At 40.1% G+C, this 24,557-nt stretch overlaps 1 protein-coding gene and 1 long non-coding RNA gene across 2 annotated transcripts; both read right to left on the bottom strand.

Annotated features, from left to right (window-relative positions):
- Positions 1–736: 736 nt before the first annotated feature.
- LOC149748784 (tripartite motif-containing protein 43B-like) lies at positions 737–6,897 on the bottom strand. Its single transcript, XM_089915464.1, has 3 exons — positions 4,417–6,897; positions 3,792–3,889; positions 737–2,660 (listed from the first exon to the last, which is right to left on the bottom strand). The coding sequence occupies exons 2-3, from the start codon at positions 3,865–3,867 to the stop codon at positions 2,161–2,163; spliced, it is 576 nt and encodes a 191-aa protein (XP_089771590.1). The 5' UTR covers positions 3,868–3,889; positions 4,417–6,897; the 3' UTR covers positions 737–2,160.
- Positions 6,898–8,675: 1,778 nt separating this feature from the next.
- LOC149748783 (uncharacterized) lies at positions 8,676–23,076 on the bottom strand. Its single transcript, XR_016393901.1, has 3 exons — positions 21,518–23,076; positions 10,104–12,020; positions 8,676–9,818 (listed from the first exon to the last, which is right to left on the bottom strand). It is a non-coding gene; the product is annotated as an uncharacterized LOC149748783 (long non-coding RNA).
- Positions 23,077–24,557: the final 1,481 nt, after the last annotated feature.

Here is a 24,557-nt window from a genome sequence, read left to right as displayed (position 1 = left end):
AAACTTACCATCTGTCCTGAAGTTAAGGTGCTTTTAGTGACCACTCTGTTATCTATGTATATGTAAAGTTAAGGATAAGTTCTTAAGTGTACACTTAAAAATTCAGTACTTGATATTTAATATTCCACTCTAGCTTTATGGAAGCCAACCCGTGTGTACCTGCATGCATGTGTGTGTGCGGGCTTTGAACCTCCCCTTCACTGCAGCATCTTTCCATTACATAAAGCTGTTGTAAATACCTTCCTGTGAGTCCAAATTCAGAGGCTCACAGTTTCTCAATCATAAGAACTTAAGAGAGCCAGCAAGGAAGGCCCCAGGGAGACATTACCACTAGTGTCATACAGCTAAGTGTTTAGAAAAAACAGATAAATAAAAGTCCAAACTTTAAGCACACAGGGGTGCGAGGGAGTAGCAGAAAGATTCCTGTTGATAGGTAAATTATTGAAAGCTGGTCAGACCCCTCGTGTGTGCCTCCCACTTCGTCCTGTCGGCAGTGGGGCCCTCAGGGTCTAAGGTTCTGGGGGCTCAGGTCCAGGAGTGCCAGGTTCCCTCACAGACGCCTAGCTGCCTTACCCTGTTGGGTCCTCACAGTTGCCCATGGGTGAGGCCAGGGTCCTCCCACTGGGGTAAGCACTCCGAGTTCCAGTTATTGGGAACACAGGCAGGGAAATCGGAAAGGGCCACTGGGCACAGAGAGTAAATTTGTTGGTTGCGTTGTCTTTGTTTCCTTAAAGGGTTTTTAATAAGCATGTTTGGCATACTTCTTTTAATGGGTTTGTAATGTCCTATATATATATATATATATACACATATATACATATATTGTGTGTGTGTGTGGTACGCGGGCCTCTCACTGTTGTGGCCTCTCCCGTTGCGGAGCACAGGCTCCGGACGCGCAGGCTCAGCGGCCATGGCTCACGGGCCCAGCCGCTCCACGGCATGTGGGATCTTCCCGGACCGGGGCACGAACCTGAGTCCCCTGCATCAGCAGGCGGACTCTCAACCACTGCGCCACCAGGGAAGCCCTAGGATGCAGTAAGTTTTATAACGTAGGCTGGATAGTAAATTTAATTAACCAGTATTGAAAAACTTATCATAATATATTCAGGAAGTAGATTTAGTGGTGGAATTACAATGGTGAATATACAATTCAGTGTGGGGCAGCAACATTTAAATAAAAAACCAATGCTCTATTGTATGATGGTAAAATGGGAACAGACAATGTTCCCTGTCCTAACATCTCATCCTTCGTGGCCTAGGTGATGATCCTAAGTAAAATTAAAATAATATAAAACAATAACATAAGACCACCATGATTGCAATAAACACAATCACCCTCACACTTCTAGTATCTACACTAACAGAGCCTCCAACACACAGATGCACTTTTCCGAGATAATTAAAAATCAACTGGGCTCAAGCTCAATGTGTGTAATCTAATCAGTTTTTGACATCCACCTTCAAATCCTGAAAATTTAAACTTTTAGATTCTAGTCCCTAAGTTTTATTGCAAATCTCCTTTCCAATAAGATAACTGTTTTCTCTATTTATTAATTTATTCAGGCAAAGATTTGTTCAGTGCCCCTCATGAGGCACTTCCTTTCTTTAGGTCTTTTCCCTTATATTATTGTAAAAGAAAAGGACCTGCAAATTCTGGGTTCTCTAAGAAAAGAAGACATCCCCGTCTCCAGGGTCAGTGGAGATTTCTCTGTCAAATCGGTTTTCACCCTGAGGGTTAATTGATGTGTAGGACAGAGTAGATCATGAGGAAGGAGGAGAAAGTTGGGGGCTGACGTGGGTCTGGTTGGTGACCACGTCTGTCCATGCTGTGTAAGCCCTGGGTTCCTGTACTGGTATCAGGAAGTGGGAAGCACACGCCCACACTTCAGTGAGTTGAGCAAGCTCACAACACAGGTGAACAGCCACGTCACATATTCCAGACAAATGTCTGTCAGGCAAGCTTTTATTGTCAGGAAGATGGAAGACACCAACAAAATTTGCATTTGACACTGTCTTTATAACAAATAGCAATAAAAGGAGGTTCCATTGCAGTAGAAAGAGCCTGAAGACAATGAAGTAACCTTGATTTGCTGCAGCTGAGAAGGGTTCCCTCAGAGAAGGAGTCCTGAGCATCCAGTCCGGGTCCTGACTTAGCCCTGCTCACGGGTGGCCAGTGCAAATGAAAGGCCTGACAGGGAAAGTGAACAAGCCATCCTCGTACCTCCAAAGGAGGGAGCGCCTGGCAACGTCCACAAAACCCATACTCCCACTGTCAAAATCAAGGAACACGCCAACCCTGCCCTGAGGTTTCTCTATGTACAGAGGAGTGTTCGGGATGGTGGTCCAGAGACGGTAATGATGACCCTCCTTCACACACACAAGGAGAAAGTTGTCCCTGTTGGATTCCTTCAGTATGCCGTCATCCTTCCTTGTCCAGGAATCCTTACACACACCTACAGCCCAGTCCCAAGAGCTGTCCACATCCACCTCCCAGTACTGTTTGCCAGAAGTGAAGCCCCGGGATCCCCATGCAGCAAAATACTGCGATGTTCTGCCATCCAAAGACACATAGAGGGTGTCATGCTCATACTTCAAACTTCTTGCATCATCAAACAGCCTGATGTGCTGGCTGCTTACTTCATTATGGAATGAAATTGTTACTGTGGAGAGATGAGAGAATACTCCAGTCAAAATCAATGTTAAAAATAAAATTATGTCTATGAGAGAAGAGGGTCCACCTAGGGTCTCACTGGGAGAAAAAAAAACACAAAAAAAACTCCTTAAGATTATAAGAAGTGCAGTTCTAACTGGAAACATTGGATTCAAATCTTGCCGGGATATCTGCTGAGGAAACGGATAACTAGTTACCATGGAAAACACTTCCTAAAAATTCAGAGATTATACACGATAGGTAGGTCATGGCTACTTCTGGCTGGGTACTTTTCCTGACAGCTAAAAGACTGGACACCGGGCACTGATCACCAAGACCATGACAATATAACCCACCTCCACCTCCACTACCACTGCTCAGGGAAAAAAAATACATTGTAGAGTAGAGAACTGGTGATCATTCTAGCATCTCAGTTAAGTTAGCAAATGGACACTGCAAAAACAAAGCCTAAGGATGGCTTCTTAAAAGTGGTTTCCTTGTAGGAATTTCCGCCTTTGATATGTGGTTCCAACGTGAGGCCTAGTCTTCCACTTCCTGCTACGTTATCCTCCAGAGTTAGGTTGATCATGAAGCTCTATGTGGCTCATCAACCACCAATTTGCTTCCTTGTTGTTGTTCACAAATCCTGGTTTCTGCATCTAATTTTTGTGGCTTATATATTTTTTTCTGATTATGTCAATGGAAAAAAACACATCATACATTCAATTGCCAAGAAACTTTCAAGCAAAAATGTTTTTGACCTCTAAGTAACTGCACTTAGACCCTGAAATTGGAGTATCCTGGATTAATAACCCGTTTTCTAGAATTCAGTGAACAACTGACATTGTATGTGATGCTATTTCTAGGGCTCAAGGAGCCATTTTTGGAGCATGCCCTTTTTTTCATTATAGAAATTATTTATCAAATTTATAAGTAAGTTATAAGGCCTGAATCACATCTATCCCTGCACCAGCCTGCATGTATTTTGTAAGGATTTTAATGACTCTGTGACTACACATGTCTATACCTGCCTATTTGCAGGCTGTTCTGTACAAGGTGAGAGATGAAGAGGGAAAGATTGTCTGTGGAAACGTTATTGAAGGACCTTGCAGGGTGGACACACCGATGGGGTGACACTCACCTCGGAAGCGGTTGAGCCAGTCCATCAGCCCAGTGATGGGTCGTGCACGGAGTTCCGGCAGCAGAGGCTGAGGCATGTGCAGCTGTGCTGACTCGCTCCTGTCAGGAGGAAGACGCGGTTAAACTTTCTGCTGGCCAGGACTTCTTAACCACAGCCTTTAAGAAGAAGTCAGCATCCTTCAGCTCAACTCTCTTATCAAAATCCTTTTCTCCACAATCATGGGATGGGATCATGCCTTTCTTAGGAAATTTTTTCTCACTTTAATTCACGACCTGATTTCACCCCCATTTCTCAGAGACACTTGCCTCTCTCACCTAATGCTTGGGAAGTACTAGTCCTTGCAGTTCAGTGTGTTTATGATTTTGAAATTTAAATCAGAAAAAAAATGGCCTTTTAGAAACTTCTGCATTGAGCTCTGCAGCACATACATCTCTAAGCCACAGGAGCAAACTTCTGATGCTCAGTTCTGATGCAAACGGAACAGGAAATCATACTCAGCAAAACAGGCCCCACACAAGCACACACAAGCCATGTAGTATTATCTAGTAAGTTATGTGTTCCCTTTGTTAAATGCAGCTTGATCTCTTTCACAGCGCCCTGGTCAGCATCACAAGATTAGACTTACCATTTCAGTTTGTCTCCCAATTCCTGTCAAAAATAGAATAAAAAAATAAAAGGTTAGACTTCTTCATAAATAGCCAACCAGGATTTGGTTTGGGGAAAACTTCAAAAGACATCTAATCACCACCACAAGAAAACAGTCTGGAAAATCTGTTTTCCTTTTTCTCCCTAAAGAAAATTCTGGCACGATGTGTTGAAAGAATCTAAATTCTTAATAAATTAACAAACCTGAGGGTGAAAGAGAAAGAGCAAGAGAGAGAGAGAGAGAGAGTGAGAGAGAGAGAAAGGACAAAGGTAGTGATTGTGCATTGCTGCAACCCTCAGCTCTCTGTAAATTCGTCTTTCCTAGGGCTTGTCCAAAAGGGTAATATGCCCCTCCAAAAAGGCAACTCAAACCTAGGATATCCCAACAGGAGGTGGAAATATATGAGCTTTTGCCAAGTTTCTCCCATTGCCCAGCTGGAGATCAAAAAACTGAATGACAATACATAAGTTGTTCCTTTCTGGTTTTGACAGAAGCAAGCTACAAAAGGAGATTTTGAGAAGGGAATATTCCTGGGGAGTCTCCATAATAACAATTCTGTAAAGCTTGTTCAATCATGGTTTGGATGAGTTGCATTTCATCTATAATATTTCCAACTAGGAGAGACTCCCACCTTAGAATGCAAGAGATGAATAAATATCCCCCTGGTACCATTTAATGGTCATTGAAGGTGTGAGCTTCAGAGAAAATATTTTCAGTCCTCAGTTCTTACCTGGAGTAGCTCCACATCTGGTTTATAGGACATTTTCATGAGCTCTTTGTATATTACTTTGAGGTCTGTCTTCTTTCCACTCATTTCCTCTTGTCTTTTTCTGATTTGCTTACAAATCTTTTACAATACTCCCTAAGTAGTAATTTTCTTCCTCCTGAAGAAATGGAGTTACCATCTGATAAGTTTTCCTAATCATGTCTCCATATCGATACACGTAGAACTGTTGTGAGATGGATTTCAACCGCATTTAGTTTGCTCTGATTCATGTTCTCTCCCAAGAAGCTACATCCATCCCAAATTCGTATCTTCTAAGAAATCAATTTATTCCTCTTTCCCTCACTTATTTTTCATTGTTTTTAACTACATCAAGAGCCAAATCCACCCTTTCCTCAAACCACTTTCATCAAATTCATGAGTTCCTGAAACATCTGGAGAAAATCTTTTCACGGATCATTTCTTTCATATGCCTGCTTTCAAATCTGAAAGACCCCATGCAAGCAATTGAAATGTATGGGTGATTCCTACTTCATATGCAATATCCTCACCTCAATGTTAATAAGTAAATTCGTTTCTCATCTCAATCCTCCCAAACTCCACAGCCCGAGTTTCTCTCTGAGCAGCCATGTTCCATTTTACTCTCAGGGTTAGTATCCTCAGGAAAGATCTTCCTAAGAATCTCACCTACTGCCCTCAAACAGGTGCCAATCCCCATAGCCCTTTCTTTCTGCCCTCCCTTTTTGTATAAACAGGTTCTGTCCTCCCTCTGAGGCCACAGCCTCCTTCCCATATTGTTTGGAAGGTCATTCATCCTCATTCCATTGCATATTCCCTCTCAGTATTGATGGATTGACTTTCTCACTCTCCATCTCTGCCTTTCTCCTTGTTCCTTTTCTCCCTGAGGTTTTTCTTTAACATGTCACATTTTCTCCTACTTGAATGAATATCACTCTCTAGCTAGTGAGCTGTTGCTTTTCACGATGACAGGCACACCCCTTAAATTCCTGTTCATGTCTCCTTTGTATCACCTGGGCTCATGTACTAATCAGACTGAAGCACTTGTGGTTCCCAATGATATGCCCTTTACTTTCTGGAATGTATGACTTACAGAAATCTGTGCCTGAAATAACCCACGGATTTTTAAACACCCACTTGATCTTCAGACGTGAGATTGATCTTAAACATGAGAAATTTTCCCTGGGATCCCGAATCATGGGCGTGGAATCGTCCACATCACTCCATGTGCCTCCACCTTAGCACTTGTGCCACATTCTTCTAGTGGATTTTTGTTGTGGGTACTCATCCATTAGATTCTAAAAAACCCAAGAGGCGGGGTTTGTGGGTTCAAATGATACATAGACAACGTTTTTCAATGGTGCTCAACCCATTCTCAGAATTTCATGGCCCATGATGGTTTCACCTCAATTATTCAGGGACAAGTTTCTAGCATGTCTGCCTCAACTTGTTTCAAAGAGAAATACATGCTCATTCTTACCATCCAAGGGTCAGTTCCTCTGCCATTTTTCTTGAGATTTCTTTCAATTTCTTGGATCTTTTCCCATAAAGATCTCATTTCGTTTGCCAGCTTCTCCTGTAAAATAATTGAATTTTAACACCAGAAAAGCAAATAGATTGAGGTTTCAGAACCCAAACGATGGAGTGTACCCAGGGATGTCAGGTACAGGACCTAGAGGAAGACTGGAAGGACCGTAACAGATCACCACATTCCCCTATTCTGCCTCACTATGGGTCAGTTTTACAAGATTCCACACTACAGAACCACACACCATCAGGGAATCTTAGATCTCGGGAAAGGAACAGGATTTTCTTGAGCATGGCTAATTTTCAGGTAGTTTGGCATCTTGCATCAGAATTTGGATGTAGTGATGCTCGCTGCCTGCTAATTCCAATGTACTGCATCTTCCTTCTTTGTCCAGAGTCAGGGAACCTGTATCCAATGGAAAAGACTTTTTGCACTTGTAGATTTTAGAGCCAAAGACTCTTTCTCAAAATGAAGGCTTTATAGAGCCTTGAGCATAATAATGTATCACCCAAAGAATTTCAATTAACTTTATCACCCAGCCATTGGATACAAGTTCCATAAAGGCAAGTAAGCTGCAGCATTTTCTTCATAACTTCGACATTGCTAACTCGGTCCGTACCTGGCACTCAGTAAAGAGAGGGTTTAATCATCATTATGTTCATAATATCCTTTTTTAAAAAATATTTATTTAATTTATTTATTTCATTGCACCAAGTCTCAGTTGCGGCTCGCTGCCTCCTAGTTCTGGCATATACACTCTTTGCATGCATGTGGGATCTAGTTCCCTGACCAGGGATCGAAGCTGGGCCCCCTTCATTGGGAGCATGGAGTCTTAACCACTGTGCCACCAGGGAAGTCCTGATTGTAATATCCTTTTAATCTCTTGGCTGTACCATCCTCCAGCTCTCTACGTGCTCGCACAGACATCACTCACCCAGCATTCCTCAGCAGCCTCTTCCGTGGAACGGTGTCTGTGAGCCCTGTGCTCCTGACCTTGAGAGTAGACCAAACAGAGCAAGCTCTTGTTGGCTTCACAGAAGATCTTTGTCTCCTTATGGGTCCCACACATATGTCCCTCAGAGTTCAGGAATTGCCCGAGATTTGCTTTTCTGGCAATGGACACCAGATTCTTCAGAAGAAAATTGGTTTTGAGGTTTGTCTGCTCTGATTGTTGCCTGCACACTGGGCAACTGGCAGGGTCTTCAGCTTGCTCCCAGAAGAGACAGAGACAGGACCTACAGAAGCTGTGTCCACAGCCTATGGTGACTGGGTCTAGAAAGTAATTCAGGCACACGAGGCAGGTGAGCTCTTTCTGGAAGGCTTCTGGGATGTCTGAGTCCATTTTTCTGAGGGAAGGAAATCAGGAGTGTATTCCTCTACCCCAAAGACAAAAAAGGCCCAACAGGAATATCAGACTCAGATTGTCACTGAACAATACACTGCTTTAGGAAGGATTTTTCATTTGACAGAAATGGAAAACTGAGACACAAAGAGAACTCTCAAGAGCTGCAGAAAATTTTCCCAGCTGCCAAACCAACACAACTTCTTGCCCTCCTTTCCCTACGTAAAGGAGAACCTCAGGTTTGTTGAGATCTTATTTTCCTGTAGATAACATGAGCCTCAGGAGTTTGACCTAATTTATAGCTCTGTGTGGTGGGTCCTGATTGCCCTAAACAATCAATCATGATGCTCAATGCCAGTCATTGATTTAGCGCCGCATACTTGACTAAGCTTGTATTTTTATTATTTCGTATAATTGTCAGGCATTTTTCTTTGGATGTCCTTTTTTATCTCATTCTGAATCTAGATCCACACTGTTTTTCTTTGCAAATCACTTTCTGAATAATTCAGAGATAATGAAGAGGACCGTAAACATTGTCAGATTGGATCCTATTCTAACCAGAAGCAACTTACATGGATATACGAATCGGTTGAGTTTGCCTTCCTGTCTTATCTGTAGCACACTCATCCATCAAACCAGAAATGAAAGAGAATGGTTATATCTTCTTAGTCTTTAAAAGTGTTATCAAGGGGCTTCCCTGGTGCACAGTGGTTGAGAGTCCGCCTGCCGATGCAGGGGACACGGGTTCGTGCCCCGGTCCGGGAAGATCCCACATGCCGCGGAGCGGCTGGGCCCGTGAGCCATGGCCGCGGAGCCTGGGCGTCCGGAGCCTGCACGTCCGGAGCCTGCGCTCCACAACGGGAGAGGCCACAACAGCGTAGGCCCGCGTAACGCAAAAAAAAAAAAGAATGTTATCAAGCACCCCTTTCACCTTGTGGTAAGATGCAGTTTGCATGTAATGGTAGTAATCAGCGCCAATAAACAAATCATGCTTTTTAAAACTGATTTTGCTAAAATATTGGGTCCTAGTGTCTGTAATAGTTAAGTACAGAGGTTCCTCAACTTTCTTATATTTCTGTATGTACACAAGTGTCACTTTTCTCTTGCCCAATCATTTCTTAGTTTCTTTAAAATTTCAGTCAGAATAACCCACATTTCTGAAGAGACAAAGTTTGCTTCACTTTAAAACAATATTTTCTCCCAAATTATTGCATGCATTACCTAGTTCTGTTGTGTAGAATATTATGTCTGCTGTGTATACAGGCACACTCCACTTTTAAAGTAGACTGTAATAGGTACTGCACATGAAGTCAAATAGTCCTAAAAATTATTTTTAGGCTCTACATCAAACACAAACAGATAAGATATCAGAGAACCACTTTCTGAGTCTTTGTAATGCATAGGAATAACTAAGAGATGAACAAAATCAGATAACTAAAACTAATCACCATATTAATTCCAACATGTATGCCAAGACAAGATGGCAATACAGAAATACAGTCATTTCACTAAGTTGGCACACAAGATTATTTCAATGAAACAGCCTCAATTTTCTGTTAACATTAGGAAATTGTGTTTTTTTCCCCTCAGGAGAGTCCCATGAACTGCTCTATGGTGAATTGTATACTCACTGAAAGTGCTGTAGAAACAATCCTCGCTGGAGAAGTAATAAGACAATGTCCGCTCGGGGATCAAGGCTTCCAAGGGTGGTGGTGGTAGCTCTCAGAAGTCTCCAGAGCCAGGTGAGCTCCAAACACTGGCTCTCAGTTCTGGAGAAGAATGAGTTTGGCTCCTTTAGTGTCCTTACATTGAGCTCTGAACCCCACCCGCTTTTTCCAAGGGATTGCATTTCACCAGTCTTCTAATAGGGTTAATATGGATGATGAGATTTCCTGAAACCTAGGACAAGGCTGCTTTAACACCTTGGATAATCTTCATAAACCCATCTCTGCAAACATCTTCTCACCAAGAACCACTGATTATACCACAAAGCCACCCTCAAGTGGGCCTTCATATGTATTTCTAGATATCATGGATTTTTATTTTTAACTTACCAAAGAAGTTGGAAAGATGATTTCATCACTTAGAGAGTTTAGCAAATGTCTTGGAAAACTTGGAAATCTGATCAAGCTCCCTAGTGTCTCCCAGCAACAACAGGACAGGAGATTCTCTGCCTGTTGCTCCGCAACCCAGCTCAGGGGGGAGAGTAGAGAAAGGCCCGAGCACAGAGACCCCTTTTGGACAATGTCATGTATAGTTTGCTTTGGAACAAAACAGAAACAACAATAACCACAATGGGAAAACTAGGACAAAGAAACATTTTGAAGAAATAACACATACCCTTACGTTCCTTTCCTGATATATTTCTCACTGAACAATCAACTTGAGAATGCAAAGTTTTTGGAAGGAGTGAGAATCATGACCCTGTCTTGAAGTCTTCCAAGATACATGTACCATATATATATATATATAATGTTTCCAGTGGTTGATGCTCCTAAATGTTTATGAACATGATTTAAAAATGACCTTGAACTGCAAAAGCACAACCTCTCTCTCATGGGGGACCACAATTGTTACAAGCATTCCCAAGGTCATTATTTTTCAATTCTTAACCAATTTCCCTAGCACCCTTCTTTTCTAAGTGAAGTATGGCAATATAGGTTAATTACTACAATAATAATAATTTGTGTTCCCAATTAGTCATAAAGTGGTTTTGGGAATGCTGACATGAAAGTGATTTGATTTTATTTCTCTGTTTTTCTATATTTTACATATGGCAGCAGTCACTAAAATCAGAGCACCAGATGCAAATGTACAGTTTCCTCTTCAGGAGACACTGACACTCTGGACCTCCTCAGTGGAAGAGGTTGAAGACAGCACTAGCCCAGAGTTCCCTGGAGAGGATGACATTGGGCCTGTAAGTGTGTGTTTAATTAGGAGCCTGCCCCTCAAGCAGCAGCTAGGAAGACACAGAAGTGTAAGCTCTCTAGTTTAAAATCACGATAAAAGACTTGACTTATGTCTGCAAAACTGCCCATGGTATCACTTGGATTAGTTTAGTGCCTGATTGAATAATCAGAGGTGTGTGCATGCTAAAACATGCTGCTGCCCTCACTTCCCCCTTTGCAGTCTAGACCGGGCAAGTTGGCATGTCAAGAAGCCATCATGAGGTTATATGCTGCAAAAGTTATCAAACATAAAAATAAGTCTCCTTGGTCTATTTTAAGTTTATTATTCAAGACCACCCACAGAATGAATGCCCTAGATATATTGATACATTCTGGAACTCACTAAGTTGATCATATTACTACACATTTCTGATTGCAAAGGTAAGAAACTAACATTTTGGCTTCTAAGTTTACTGTCTGTGAACTTGACTGACATCAGTGAATTTCTATTTTTAATTTTATATCATTCAGTACTGTGAATTGTTTTGCAGTGATTTTTGTTGTCATGTGGAATCAGCTCTTTTAGAATATTAATAAAAATCCAGTGGTTGAAAACATACAAGAGATCATAGACTAAGTCAGTAATTACCAGCTATTGTCACTGAGGTAACAGGTTAATAATATGTAGTATATTTTGTTCAGTGATATCCAGCATTTCAGAAATTTTGACTGATTTCTATTTATTGATTTAGCTATTGAAAATGCAGCATAATACATTCTTTTGTACATATATCCTTGTTTGTGAGAATTTCTATTGGAAACAATGCTCAAGGTGATGTTGCTGAGTTAAAAGGATATGTGGATATAAGCTTTTTTTTTTTTTTTTTTTTTTTTTTGCGGTACGCAGGCCTCTCACTGTTGTGGCCTCTCCCGTTGCAGAGCACAGGTTCCAGACGCGCAGGCTCCGCGGCCATGGCACGGCATGTGGGATCTTCCTGGACCGGGGCACGAACCCCTGTCTCCTGCATCGGCAGGTGGACTCTCAACCACTACGCCACCAGGGAAGCCCGGCTTTAGTGATTTCTAAAAGCAAGAAAAAAGTCACAGCTGAAGAACCTCTTTTTGTTTTAACACTCCCACGTAAATTAACTCACAGGCCAGGAACATGGCAGCGAGGCTGCAGAGGCAGGGAGGAAAATAGGGTAGGTATTCATCAACTTTCTATATAATTCTCCCAGCTCATCATGAAATTTGTGGCTTTTGTTTCAGCATGCTAATGTACCTCTATCCCTCTAGTGCCTGATGCATGTCTCGTGTAAGAATACCGCCTCATTTCTTATATTGCACCCTACTTTATTATATTACACGTGCATATTAAAACACTGACCAAAGTGAGGCTACTTATAGAATTTGCCATCTGCAGCCCTCAAATTCATCAAATGAGGGATAGAAGTTACAAGAACAATTCCAATAGGTCTTCTGCCCACTTTAGAAATTTGTGGCAAGGAGCTAATATTTCACCTAAATTAATAGGTAAAATAAACTTGATCTAATATTTAGATATGCTAACCACCCAAAGTTAGATGTCACAGGTTAGTTTCCCTGGGAAGCAGATTAACTTGCAAAATGTTTAGTAAAAAGTACCCGTGGGATCCACACCTATGGGCCTGTGGAAGGAAGGAGATGGAAACAGGATGGGGTAGGGAGAAACGGATATGCAAGGTAAGCTTAACAACAGTTTCAGCTGACCCCATGGGGACCTCTGTAGTTATAAGGATCCTTCAGCATTGTCCCAACTTGGGTCAACACAGCCAGATCTTTATGCCCTGATATGTACTAGAGATTTCATGTGGGCCACCCCTCGAAGAGTGTGTGTTTGGGCAAGGTGGCGCCATAGCTGGGATGATCTCTGAAGGGGCTTGTGATTGACGGTCACGACTGACAACCCTCTCAGCTGTCAGGGTATTGAGTCCTTCACTGATGGGGCATCTGGAAAGCTCATCAAATGTCCACCCTCTAGGATGTCTGTGTGTCCAACACTATAGCTGGTAATATAGAGAAGATAGATGCATAAGATATTTAAGATATGCTTCTCTCCCTTGAGTAGAGAGTAGAAGAGACTATGTAACATGCCCATTCAAGAGGAAGTAGAGTATATTTGAGTCAATTCAGACACTTGGGAGTTGTGTGAGCATAACTCTTCTATGGCTCAAATTTTTACTTGGAAATTGTAGGTTAGTTTTCTGCTGCTGTAACAAATTATACAAATTTAGCAACGTAAGACAACACACATTTATTATCTCACAGTTATCTAGGTCAAAAGCCCAGGTGGGCTTGGCTGGATTCTGGGCTCCGGCTCCCACCAGGTGGAAATCAAAGTGTCCACAAGCCTTCATTCCTTTCTAAAAGCTCTAAGGGAGAATGCATTCCTGCTCATTCAGGATATGGGCAGAATTCAGATTCTTACAGTTGTAGGACTAGGGTCTTCTTTCCTTTGCTGTCATTGGAGGGCTGCTCCCAGGTTCTAGACACCAGATATATTCCTTGGCATGTGGCCCCCCCTTACTCTATCTTCAAAGATAGTAACAGTGGGTCAAGTCCCTTTCATGCTGTGGATCTCTCCTGCATCTTCTTCTGTCACATCTCTGATTGCCTTTAGTGTCTTCTTTTTCCACTTTTAAGGGCTCATGTGATTAGACTGGGCCCAGCCAAATAATCCAGGATAACCCCTCTTTTTTAAGGTCCATCACCTTAATTTGCAAAATTCCTTTTGCCATGTAACATATTCATAGGTTCCAGGGATTAGGGTGGGGACATCTTTGGGAGCCATTATTCTGCCTATCACAATGACTCATAATGATGTGTGAGGAGATACTTTTAAATGTCTGTATATCTGACACAGAGTAAACCCTCAGTAAACGAAGCTCACACCGGGAGTTTGGAAAAGAGATTGATTAATAAGCACTGGAATCATCAGTAAAGCTTCATAGAGATGGGGGCTGAGTCCTGAAGGATAAAGAGAATTTGGATAAAGGAAAGGATGGAGAAAAAGGCCATGATCTCCTGAGAATAATATAAAGAAAAGAACAAATGCAGCAAGTTCTCATAGCAAGAGGCAAGATTTAAAGACAAATAGTCCGGAATTCAAATGCTTACTTTGCTTGTAATAAGATCTGTTATCTTAAGCAATTTAATAAACCTCTCTGGGCCTCAGTTTTCCCTTTTTAAAAAATTGTTGTTGTCTATTGACAACATTCTAGGACAAAAGCAAGACATTTTAGTATCCTCTCTTTGCTCCCTCAGTTTCACTGATTACAGAAAACCCACATTGTCTTTACAACCACATTTATAGCTATTCTGGGGGGATAAACAAATTCATCTCTAACCTACTTGTGTCATTGCAAAATACTGAGATGAATAGCTCCTCAGGTTTCATAAGCAGATGAAGAGAAGGGCTAGGCAGCAGTTTTCAAACTTCCTCAATGCTTCAACCCATCAGTGGAAATTTTGGCAAGAGTATTCCCAATATATGAACAATATGTATATTCACCAAATATATACATTCATCCATATGTGTTCATACATTGGAAGTACATATTATACACATGTGATATTAACATATACATTTGTGTTCATATAAATATGAATAAACCTAAATCATGTTTTATTTTAATTTTAGATAAAATAATTATTAACAGAAGTGTTAATAGATTCCTTTTACATTACAATTGTCATGCATAATTCTTAAAGTGCCTTTGAATAGAGATCGCCTTGAGTTTAGTTCAGAATGCCACAGTGTGTTCATTCTGACAAGTCTGTCCCTGCCACACTTGCACTGTCTTCGTAACCTCAGAGAGCATCCTTCTTTTTTGACTTGTGCAAAGAACCATCCCAACAAGTACCTAAAAAAGGTATGTTTGGTCTCACGGTAAAAGATTGAACTGGGGTGGTTTCTACTTAATGGTGCATTAAGAAGTATGCAGATCAAGAGGAAATTTTCAAACAGCCTGAAACTGTTACCGATCAAGAATTCAGTGAAACTTGTTCAGGAAAGCTCTGGAGATTAAGAAGGAAGGTAAAGTGTGCATTGTACTTGGGGCAACTGCATGTGACTGAGGTGTCAGGGTCCCAGTCCTCAGGAACTGCCAGGTGGCCTCATCACTATCGGGAAAAGAGCTCCTGGGAGCCTCCACCTGTGCTTCTTTCCTCCAAGAGGAGTGTTCTGACAGCTCAAGCTTCTCCTCTGAGGAAAAGACTGCCTCTTGCCTCTGTTGCTTCTGATTGCCCTCTGTCCTCATGGATTATGCCTCTGACTTCAATATTAAGATCAACCCCCCCACACACAAGGAATTCTTACTCCTCCACAGCTTAAAATTTAAAAAATTGCCTCACACACGTGGAAGCAACCTCTGTCCGTTGACAGAGGAACAGATAAAGAAGAGGTGGTACATATATACAGTGGAATATTACTCAGCCATAAAAAAGAATGAAATAATGCCATTTGCAGCAACATGGATGGACCTAGAGATTATCATACTAAGTGAAGTAAGTCACACAGAGAAAGACAAATATCATATGATATCACTTATATGTGGAATATTAAAAATGATACAAATGAACTTAGTTTCAAAACAGAAATAGACTCAGAGATAGAAAAAACTTGCAGTTACCAAAGGGGAGGGGAGGAAGGGATAAATTGGGAGTTTTGGATTAAAATATACACATTACTATATGTAAAATAGATAAACAACAAGGACCTACTGTATAGCATAGGGAACTATACGCAATACTCTGTAATAACCTATAATGGAAGAGAATGTAAATAAAGTATATATTTTTATATCTATCTATCTATCTATACAGCTGAACCACTTTGCTGTACACCTGAAACTAACACAATATTGTAAATCAACTATATGTATTTCAATAAAACTTTTAAAAAGAAGTGAGATTTGGATTCACATAGATACACTATTGATGCTATGTGTAAAATAGATAACTCATGAGAACCTACTGTATAGCTCAGGGAACTCTACTCAGTGTTCTGTGGTGACCTAAGTGGGAAGGAAATCCAAAACAGAGGCGATATATGCATACCTACAGCAGATTCACTGTGCTGTACAGTAGAAACTAATACAGTGTAAAGCAACTATACTCCAATAAAAATTATTTTAAAAATAAGAAGTGAAAAAAAATTGCCTCATGCACACCTTCCCTCTCCATCACAATACTAGTGAATAGGGTGAGATTTGTAGAGCCTTGTTAGAGAAATTTAGATTTAATGTTTCTACAAATGAATTACTGAGGATTTTGTTCTGAGAACTTAAAAGACTTTAGGAAGATGGTCTTGTCAGCTGGATTGGAAAAGCATAGGATATGGTGGCTGGGAATGATTGGGAGTGGGGAGAAGGGCTCAGAGTTGTACTAGCCAATAATCTAACCGTGGTGTGAGGAGATGCTCGCATGGGTCCCCCACCTATGTCTTTGTATGCAGTGATAAAAGAGAAAGTTTAATCAGGTGTTTACAATATTTATGATAGTTATTTGCAATGCACATTGGATGAGCACACTGCTAGATGCTATATAAAAAAGGAAAATTAAAATTTGATCATAAATGTGTTCTTTCAGAACTTCCTCTTTTTTGTATTATAATCTACTCTGGGGATTACAAAGGAGAAGTTCAAGTGAAATTAAATTATTAAGTAATACGTTATTAAGGAAGTCAGGGGCTGGGGGGATTCTGGCACATAGTTGAAAACTCACTATGTTCTGGTTTTGGTGCTGCTACTAATTGACTGTGTGATTTTTGGCACAACACTTAGAACTGTAGTTTCCTCAGCTTAAAAAAAAAGTATTCAATAATACAAATTCCAAGAATCTTCTTGATCTAGAAAAGAATATGATTGTAGAAGAATAAAAAATGCTGAAGTGAGGGAAATTTTCCTTCTTTCTTCTCTTTTTCAAGCATCATGCATCATTCTTCAACCACAGTTGATTTTTCTTCAACCGTGGTTGAAGAAATATATAAGTAATATATAAGTAATATATATGTACTTATATATTATTAACCTATAGCATATGTGATCCTATTTTCAAGTGTTTTTAAGAGGAAGTAGCATATAATTAAATAGTCACTATATGGCATTTTAACAGTAACTCAACATAAATAGAACCAACATTTAATAATAATCATTATTTCTTCATGAAAACACAAAATGATCAAAATGACATTTTCCTCTGGAAGTTGTCCTGTTGCAATATTGTAAAAGAGCTAAGAGATTTCCAAGATAAGAAACCTAAGTGCCATGTTGATAATTTGAGGAAGTCCATGCGTATGATACATATAGAGGATTCCTCAGTTATCTGCTCTGATGGATAGAAGCATTAGCACAGAGAACCTAAAAACAATTATGTTACATCTAACTCTGAACTAAGCTTACAAAACTATGCGTAAACATGACTGTATCTAATGTCTTGAGGACTAACAATACTTCAAATTAATACTTCAAACTAAATAATAAAATTTCAATTCAGGAGACACAGGAAGTGTCCAGTTTCACCATCAACGAGTGCTTTAAAGAGAATGAAAATTATCACCTCTTCTTCCAAGCAAAGAAATAGCTTAAAACTGGCTAACCTATTTCTTCAAGTTTACTTTCTGTAGACAATTAATACTTTGATTTAAATAATACTTTTGGTGGATTGGAGTAAGCTTGGAATCAGAAGACCTGTATTTATATATTGGCACCTACTTTTACTAGCTATGTGACATTGAGCGAGGCCACAAATCCTTGAAGTTCAATGTGATCATCTGGGACATGAGATTAATAATAGAGTTATATCTACCTGTGTTGTTCAAATGAGTATGAATAAGACACAACAAAATGATTAATGTGGAATTACTTTGTAATGTAAGCTTATAATGATTTGATGAATTATTATAGATAAAATAAAACAAATTGTAACAATATAAATAATTATTGTATCAAACAACTTCATACTTCATGCAAACTTTCTGAACTAAACCAAATTTTAAAATGACTCTACTTTCAAGTATAATATGATTTATCTGAAAAGACACATAAACAAGAAGACTTAGCATTCTTCCACTAACGCCATGTGAGCTTGTAGAAATCTCTAAAGCTCTCTGGAGTTGTTTCCTCAACTGACGAGGGATGGAGGACAGATAGTGCTGGGAGGAGTATCATTTTAAATATGGTGGTCATGGACAGCCTCCCTGAGAAACGGACACTTTAGCAAAGCCCTGAGGGAGGTTATGGAGGGAGACATGTGGGTATCTGGGGGAAAGTGCTCCAAGGAAAGGCACAATAAAACTCTGTGTTGGAAGCACGCGTTGAGTGTGAAGAACACCGAGGAGGACAGTGTGATGAATGAATGAGGCCTGAAAAGAGAAGGATAAGTTAGGGCTGAAGAAAAAAATGGCGGCCAGATCACGCAGGTCTGTTGGCCACTGTAAGGAGGATGGTGTGAAACCACTGTAGAGTTTAGGGTTCAAGGGTGACATTACCCAATCTGACCTAGCTGCTACGTTCAGAACAGACCGTAGGAGGGAGGCAAGTGCTGAATCAGAGACACCAAAAGTAGAGTATTGTATTTACCCAGGAAACAGATCAAGGCCACCTGGAGGAGTTGGCCTTGGGAGAGGAATAATTAGGTTATTTATACATTTTGAAGGTATAATTAACAGTATTGATTGATGGATCGAATATGTATGAGAAAAAGAGAAAAGTCACTTGGGAAGGGGCAGTGACTCCAAGTTGCTTAAGCAACTGGAAGAAGAAGTTGACGTTAAATGAGATCGGGAAATGTACAGAAAGATCAGGTTTGGAGGAGCTGCTATCAAGAGTCCAACTCAGGATGTATTAAATTTGAGATGTCTATTACCTTGCAAGTGAGGATGTCCAGTAGCAGTTGAATAGAATCTTAAGTTCAGGGGAAAGAACATTTGAACATCATCAACATACAGATAATATTTAAAGCCATAAGAGTGGGTGATATCACCTTGGGAATGCGTGTTGATACAGAAGAGAAGGGATCTAAGAAGCAAACCCCAGTGAACCCCAGTGGAGAGATGAGAAGAGTCAACAATGGGAGCTAGAAGAAACAACCAAGGGGAATAGGAGAACTGAGAGGGAAGCTTCCAGAAGCCAAGTGAAGAAAGTATTTCAAGGAAAGAGTCATCCACAACCCAATCAAAAAATGGACAGATGATCTAAATAGGCATTTCTCCAAAGAAGACATACAGATGGCCAACAGGCACTTGAAAAGATGCTCAACATCGCTAATAATCAGAGAAATGCAAATAAAGACTGCAATGAGGTATCACCTCACACCAATCAGAATGGCCATCATTAAAAAGCCTACAAACAGTAAATGCCGGAGAGTGTGTGGAGAAAAGGGAACCCTCCTACACTGTCGGTAGGAATGTAAAATGGTGCAGCCACTATTGAGAACAGTGCAGAGGTTCTTTCAAAAACTAAAAATAGAACTACTATATGATCCAGCAATCCCACTCCTGAGCATATATTTGGAGAAGACTGTAATTCAAAGAGATACGTGCACCCCAATGTCCATAGTAGCACTATTTACCATAGCCAAGACAGGGAAGCAACATAAACGTCCACCGATAGATGAATGGATGAAGAAGATGTCGTATACATATATATGTGAATACTACACGGCTATAAAAAAGAATAAAATAGTGCCCCTTGCAGGAGCATGGTTGGACCTAGAGATTATCATACTAAATGAAGTAAGTCAGACAAAGACAAATATGATTTTACTTATATGTGGAACCTAAAATATGATACAAATGAACTTATTTACAAAACAGAACCAGACTCACAGATATAGAAAACAAACTATGGTTACCAAAGGGGAAAGCAGGGTAGGGATAAATTACGAGGATGGGATTAACATATATACTACTGTATATAAAATAACTAACTAACACGGACCTATTGTTTAGCACAGGGAACTATATTCAATATCATGTAAAAACCTATATGGAAAAGAATATGTATATGTATAACTGAATCACTTTGCTGTGTACCAGAAACTAACCCAACACTGTAAATCAACTATACTTCAATGAAAAAAAATTTTTTCAAAGCTATGAAGAAATTAATTAAGAGAAAGACTGAGAGTTTACCAATGATTTTAGCACAATGGAAGTCATTCATAATCTTGAGAAGGGCTACTTTTTGTTTACTGTGGAGACCTTTTGGAGTAGATTCAAGACAGAACTGGAAGAGAGAGAGGGGACAGAATGAGTAAAAGAGACTTCTTTCAAGGAATTCTGATACATAGGGAAGCAGAGAAATCAGGTAATAGTTGGAGATTATTTAAAGAAGGATTTTTAAAAAAAGATATTACAGTATGTTTGCATGATTTTGGTAATGGTCTGGTTGAGACAGAGAAATATTGCATAAAGAAGAGAGAGAGAGTCTAATTGCTGAAGTGAAAGGGAGTGAGACCCAGTGTACAAGTATTAGCATATAGGATCATGGTTACTTCATTCCTAGTAGCATGAAAGAAGGGAGAATACTCATGTGCAGATAGAACAGGTTAGTTGATGTGGTGGCAGCAGGACAGAGGAGCTCACTACGGATTATTCTCGGGTACAACCAAGGACCTGAGTAGCTGAAGTAGAATGGAAGTTCTCTGAAAGAGAGGTCAGGATTTTGGAAATTTAATCCACGGACATTTATCATGAGTTATGACAGGAGTGTTATAAAAACCTACATGACACACAGGAGTGCTGTAAAGACATATATGATACAATCTTAAAGCAATAAATAAGAGTAATAAGTAATATAATCTAATGATATGAGCATTATGCTGGGGGAGTTTTAAGGAAGACAGAAGGAAAATGATCTGGAAGTGTCAACTAGGAGAAAGAAGGACAGACAACCTTTCTACATCTAGGTCCAGCAACAGAAGAGGTGTGAGAAACAAGCCAGCTGCCCCTTGAGGGCACGTATGCCCTAAATTTGTTATTGATATTTTTATATCAACAGATGTTTATTGGAATGCCAGCTACCTTCAGGTCAATAAATGAGGACTTCATAAATAAGGGCTTTAGTATCGTTTGAGCCTGCCATTTATTTTAATGTTTCACCCCATTCATATGTATTGGAATCCTGCGTGTTTTAGAGAAGATGGGCACTCACATGTCTGTGTTCTAGCCAATTTCCAACTCAGAAAACAATATTGTGCTTCCCTACATATCTTCCTGCTATTTCAATGGACAAAAACAGTTCTCTGGTTCCTCTCTGGCACTCAGCAGAAAGAACGCTGCCTGCGTGTTTCCAGAGCAGGAGGCTCTAATCAAATGGTGCTTTATATTGCCTCCTAATGGTGACGCAGCCTCTTCAAAGTGCTTTCAGAGCCTGTAGAGGAAAAGTACCCAACAGACATAAAACCTGCTAGGAACTTAATCTCGCACCCTAAGAAGCAGATCACTCAGATATAATAGGCTAGAGATTTCATTTAATTTTGTTTTGTTGGTCACATATAAGCATCCCTGTACGCCCACGTGTTCTCTCTTCCAGACTTACAAATCGTGTTTTCTTGAATTTGTTCTCCTTTTCAATTCAAACAATCCTAAGGATTCTTCTTTGACAAGAGTCTTTCGCTCCCACAGTTCAATTCAATTCATCCACATGCTTATTATGAGCAAGATCTCAGGTCCTAGTGGGAAAAGGAATGAAAAGATGAATGAATTCTGGTCCCTACAGGCCAAAGCCTTGCTGTGAAGGAGGAAGTTTGGCTCACATTGCTTCCCTAACCTTTTGGCTGAGTGAGAACAGAATATTGTCTCAAGCTTCCTCACATCAACACTCCCCTGGGGTAGTGCCTGGAAAGAGGGATTATTAAGAGGCACCTCAGATGCTTCTTGTGCACATTAAGCCATCCTAATAATACATCTGTATTTCTCATCTGGATCTTCCCTTTATTAAGGGCTAAGGGATTCTATATTCCTCAGTTTCTTCCTGCTTCAACGTTTTAGCATGTATATACTAAAACACATTTCAGTTCATGTAACCACTTTGCCAAAGTTCTATTTCTCCCTTTGTTTCTTCTAAAATAAACTTTGCAGTCTTTCGCTAGGAATACAAAGTATTCTAGAATCTGCCTGCAACCCATCCTCTGACTGTAGGTGGGGACACAGTCCCCTTTCATGGAATAAACAGTGTGTTGGAGTTGGAGACCTCATTCCGAATCACAGCTATTCCTATGAATCAGTGTTGTTGTGTGTTGTGTGGTTTAATAACATGAGTTCAAAGCAATGGCTGAGCAAACTTCAACATCCTCATCTGTAAACTGGGACAACTACAGGCCACCTCATAAAAAATGTGAATGTAAATAAGATAACGTAAACCTTTGTTTCAGTTCCTGGCACTTAGTAAGCATTAAAAAATAATAATAGCTATGATTACCATATCATTCTGCTTAGTCTATTTCTTTATGTTCCAGACAAGTGGGCTACTAGTGACCCAGAGGTTCATGCTTATTCCCATCTTGGGAATCATATGCAATCAAGTGTACATCAACTGTAAATGGGGTCTCCCCCTACTCTCTATCAAAGTCAACTTCTCTGTGTAAGCTGAGCTCAAATGCCCTCCCTTGGAGGGCTTCCCAGACCATCTCACAGCCAAGGATGATCACTGTTCCCTCCTCTCTGCACAGTTGTTTCTTTCCTACTTGGCAATGATCACATATTTGTATGCATTGAAATTACTATTATAAAAATGTGATTTTTCCTTCTTTGCCTTCAAACTATTTATAATAACGTGCAATTATTTTATCTTGTGTATGTTCTTAATGCTTCACCCCACTGCCATCTTCCAGACTATTTCCTCCATGAGAGTAGGGGTCACCAGCTCTTGTGCTCACCACTGTGAGATCCATATCCTGACTGAGTGCCTGTTACATAATTACATCTGGCACTCAATAGATATTTGATTAATAAATTTCATATTTTAAGGCAGGAATCATGTTATATTTTGTATCCCTTACAAAACTACCACAGAGTAAAGTATGTGACAAACAAATTCACTTCTCCTGATGAATGCCTACTCCAGTATAGAACAGAAATGCCAAAGAAAACAATCTGCAGTTAACAAGACAGTTGTTTCACTAGAGACACTGTATTAGTTTCCTAGGGATGATATAACAAAATTCCATAACTGGGTGGCTTAAACAACAGAAATTTATTGGTACAGTTCTGCAGGCTAGAAGCCCAAAATCAAAATGTTGGCAGGGTCGGTTCCTTCTGAGGGCTGTGAGAGAAAACTCTGTTCCGTGTCCCTCCTGCAGCTTCTGTTGGTGATAAGGATTGGCATCCTTGGCATGTAGAAGCATCACCCTGACCTCGGCCTTCTTCTTCATAAGACATTTTCCCTCTGTGAACGTCTATGACCAAATTTCCCCTTTTCATAGGGACTCTAGTCATATTGGATTATGGCCCACTCTAATGGCCTCATGATTTCCTCTGTAAAGACCCCCTCTCCAAAGAAGGTCACATCTGAGGTACTGGGGGTTAAGACTTCAATATATAAAATTTGGGGAAACATATTCAACCTAGAACAGGCACATATAAATTGGGCTGGAGCATAGAAGTGACACATTTCTAGACTTAGTCCCACCAAAAAAGATTTGAGGTGGCTTATAAGGGGGTTGTGGAGTTTGGGTGAAATGGGGTCTAAGGACTGTCATTGAGTATGGGGTTTCTTTTGGGGGTAATGGAAATGCTTTAAGTTTGATTTTGGTGAAGGTTGCACAGCTCTGTGAATAGATTAAAAACCATTGAATTGTATACTTTAAATGAGTGAATGATATATGAACTATATCTCAATAAAGCTGTTAAAAAGACAACTAGGAAAAAAAAGATTCACAAAGTACAACAGAATGAAAAATAAACAAGAATATAGGGAAGATGTACTAAATAAGCATACTTCCCTAACATGTTATGGGCCATAAAATGGTTAAACAATAACAATTCTAAACTGTTTCAGCCAAAGGAAGATATTCTATGCACATTTCTGTCCAATGGAGGGAACTTTTTCATTTGAGATCTCCATGAATAATAACACTCTTTTTGGGAAGAGAAGTGCATTTTAAATGGTGCAGGCAGTGGTCAACACACACAGGGAGAAACAAAGACAGAGGGGGGAAATAGAGGGACACTGCACATATACACCTGGATATGTACAGTGAATTCTGAACACTAAGGATGTACATATATATGGTTAATTTCTTTTCAGTACAAAGAATCATCTGAATGCAGAAGAACAGAATATGAAGACATATAGAAGAGCGTTTGCAGAATTCAGGCCATGCAAAAGAGAAGAAGTCTTTAATTGTATTTCAAAGTCCTCAGTTATAGAACTCCTCCATATTTGGGGCTGGGACAATGTTACCTTACTCTTGCTGTCAAAATTTTAGAACCCAGAATGTCCAAACCCGAAGCTATAGTAGTGATGATGGTGATGGTTTTGGAGGCGTCCTATCTGCTGAAATACGAGCTAGCACAAGCATCTGTCCCACTTGCTTATCAATCCAAATTACTTTCCTGTGTGCAGAGTTTTAATTGAA

The sequence above is a fragment of the Delphinapterus leucas genome, chromosome 7 (assembly GCF_059928025.1).
Source record: "Delphinapterus leucas isolate spDelLeu-1000000601 "Yukka" chromosome 7, BTC_Dleu_Yukka2, whole genome shotgun sequence".
Taxonomy (NCBI): Eukaryota; Metazoa; Chordata; class Mammalia; order Artiodactyla; family Monodontidae; genus Delphinapterus; species Delphinapterus leucas.
This window is presented reverse-complemented; position numbering and strand designations above follow the sequence as displayed.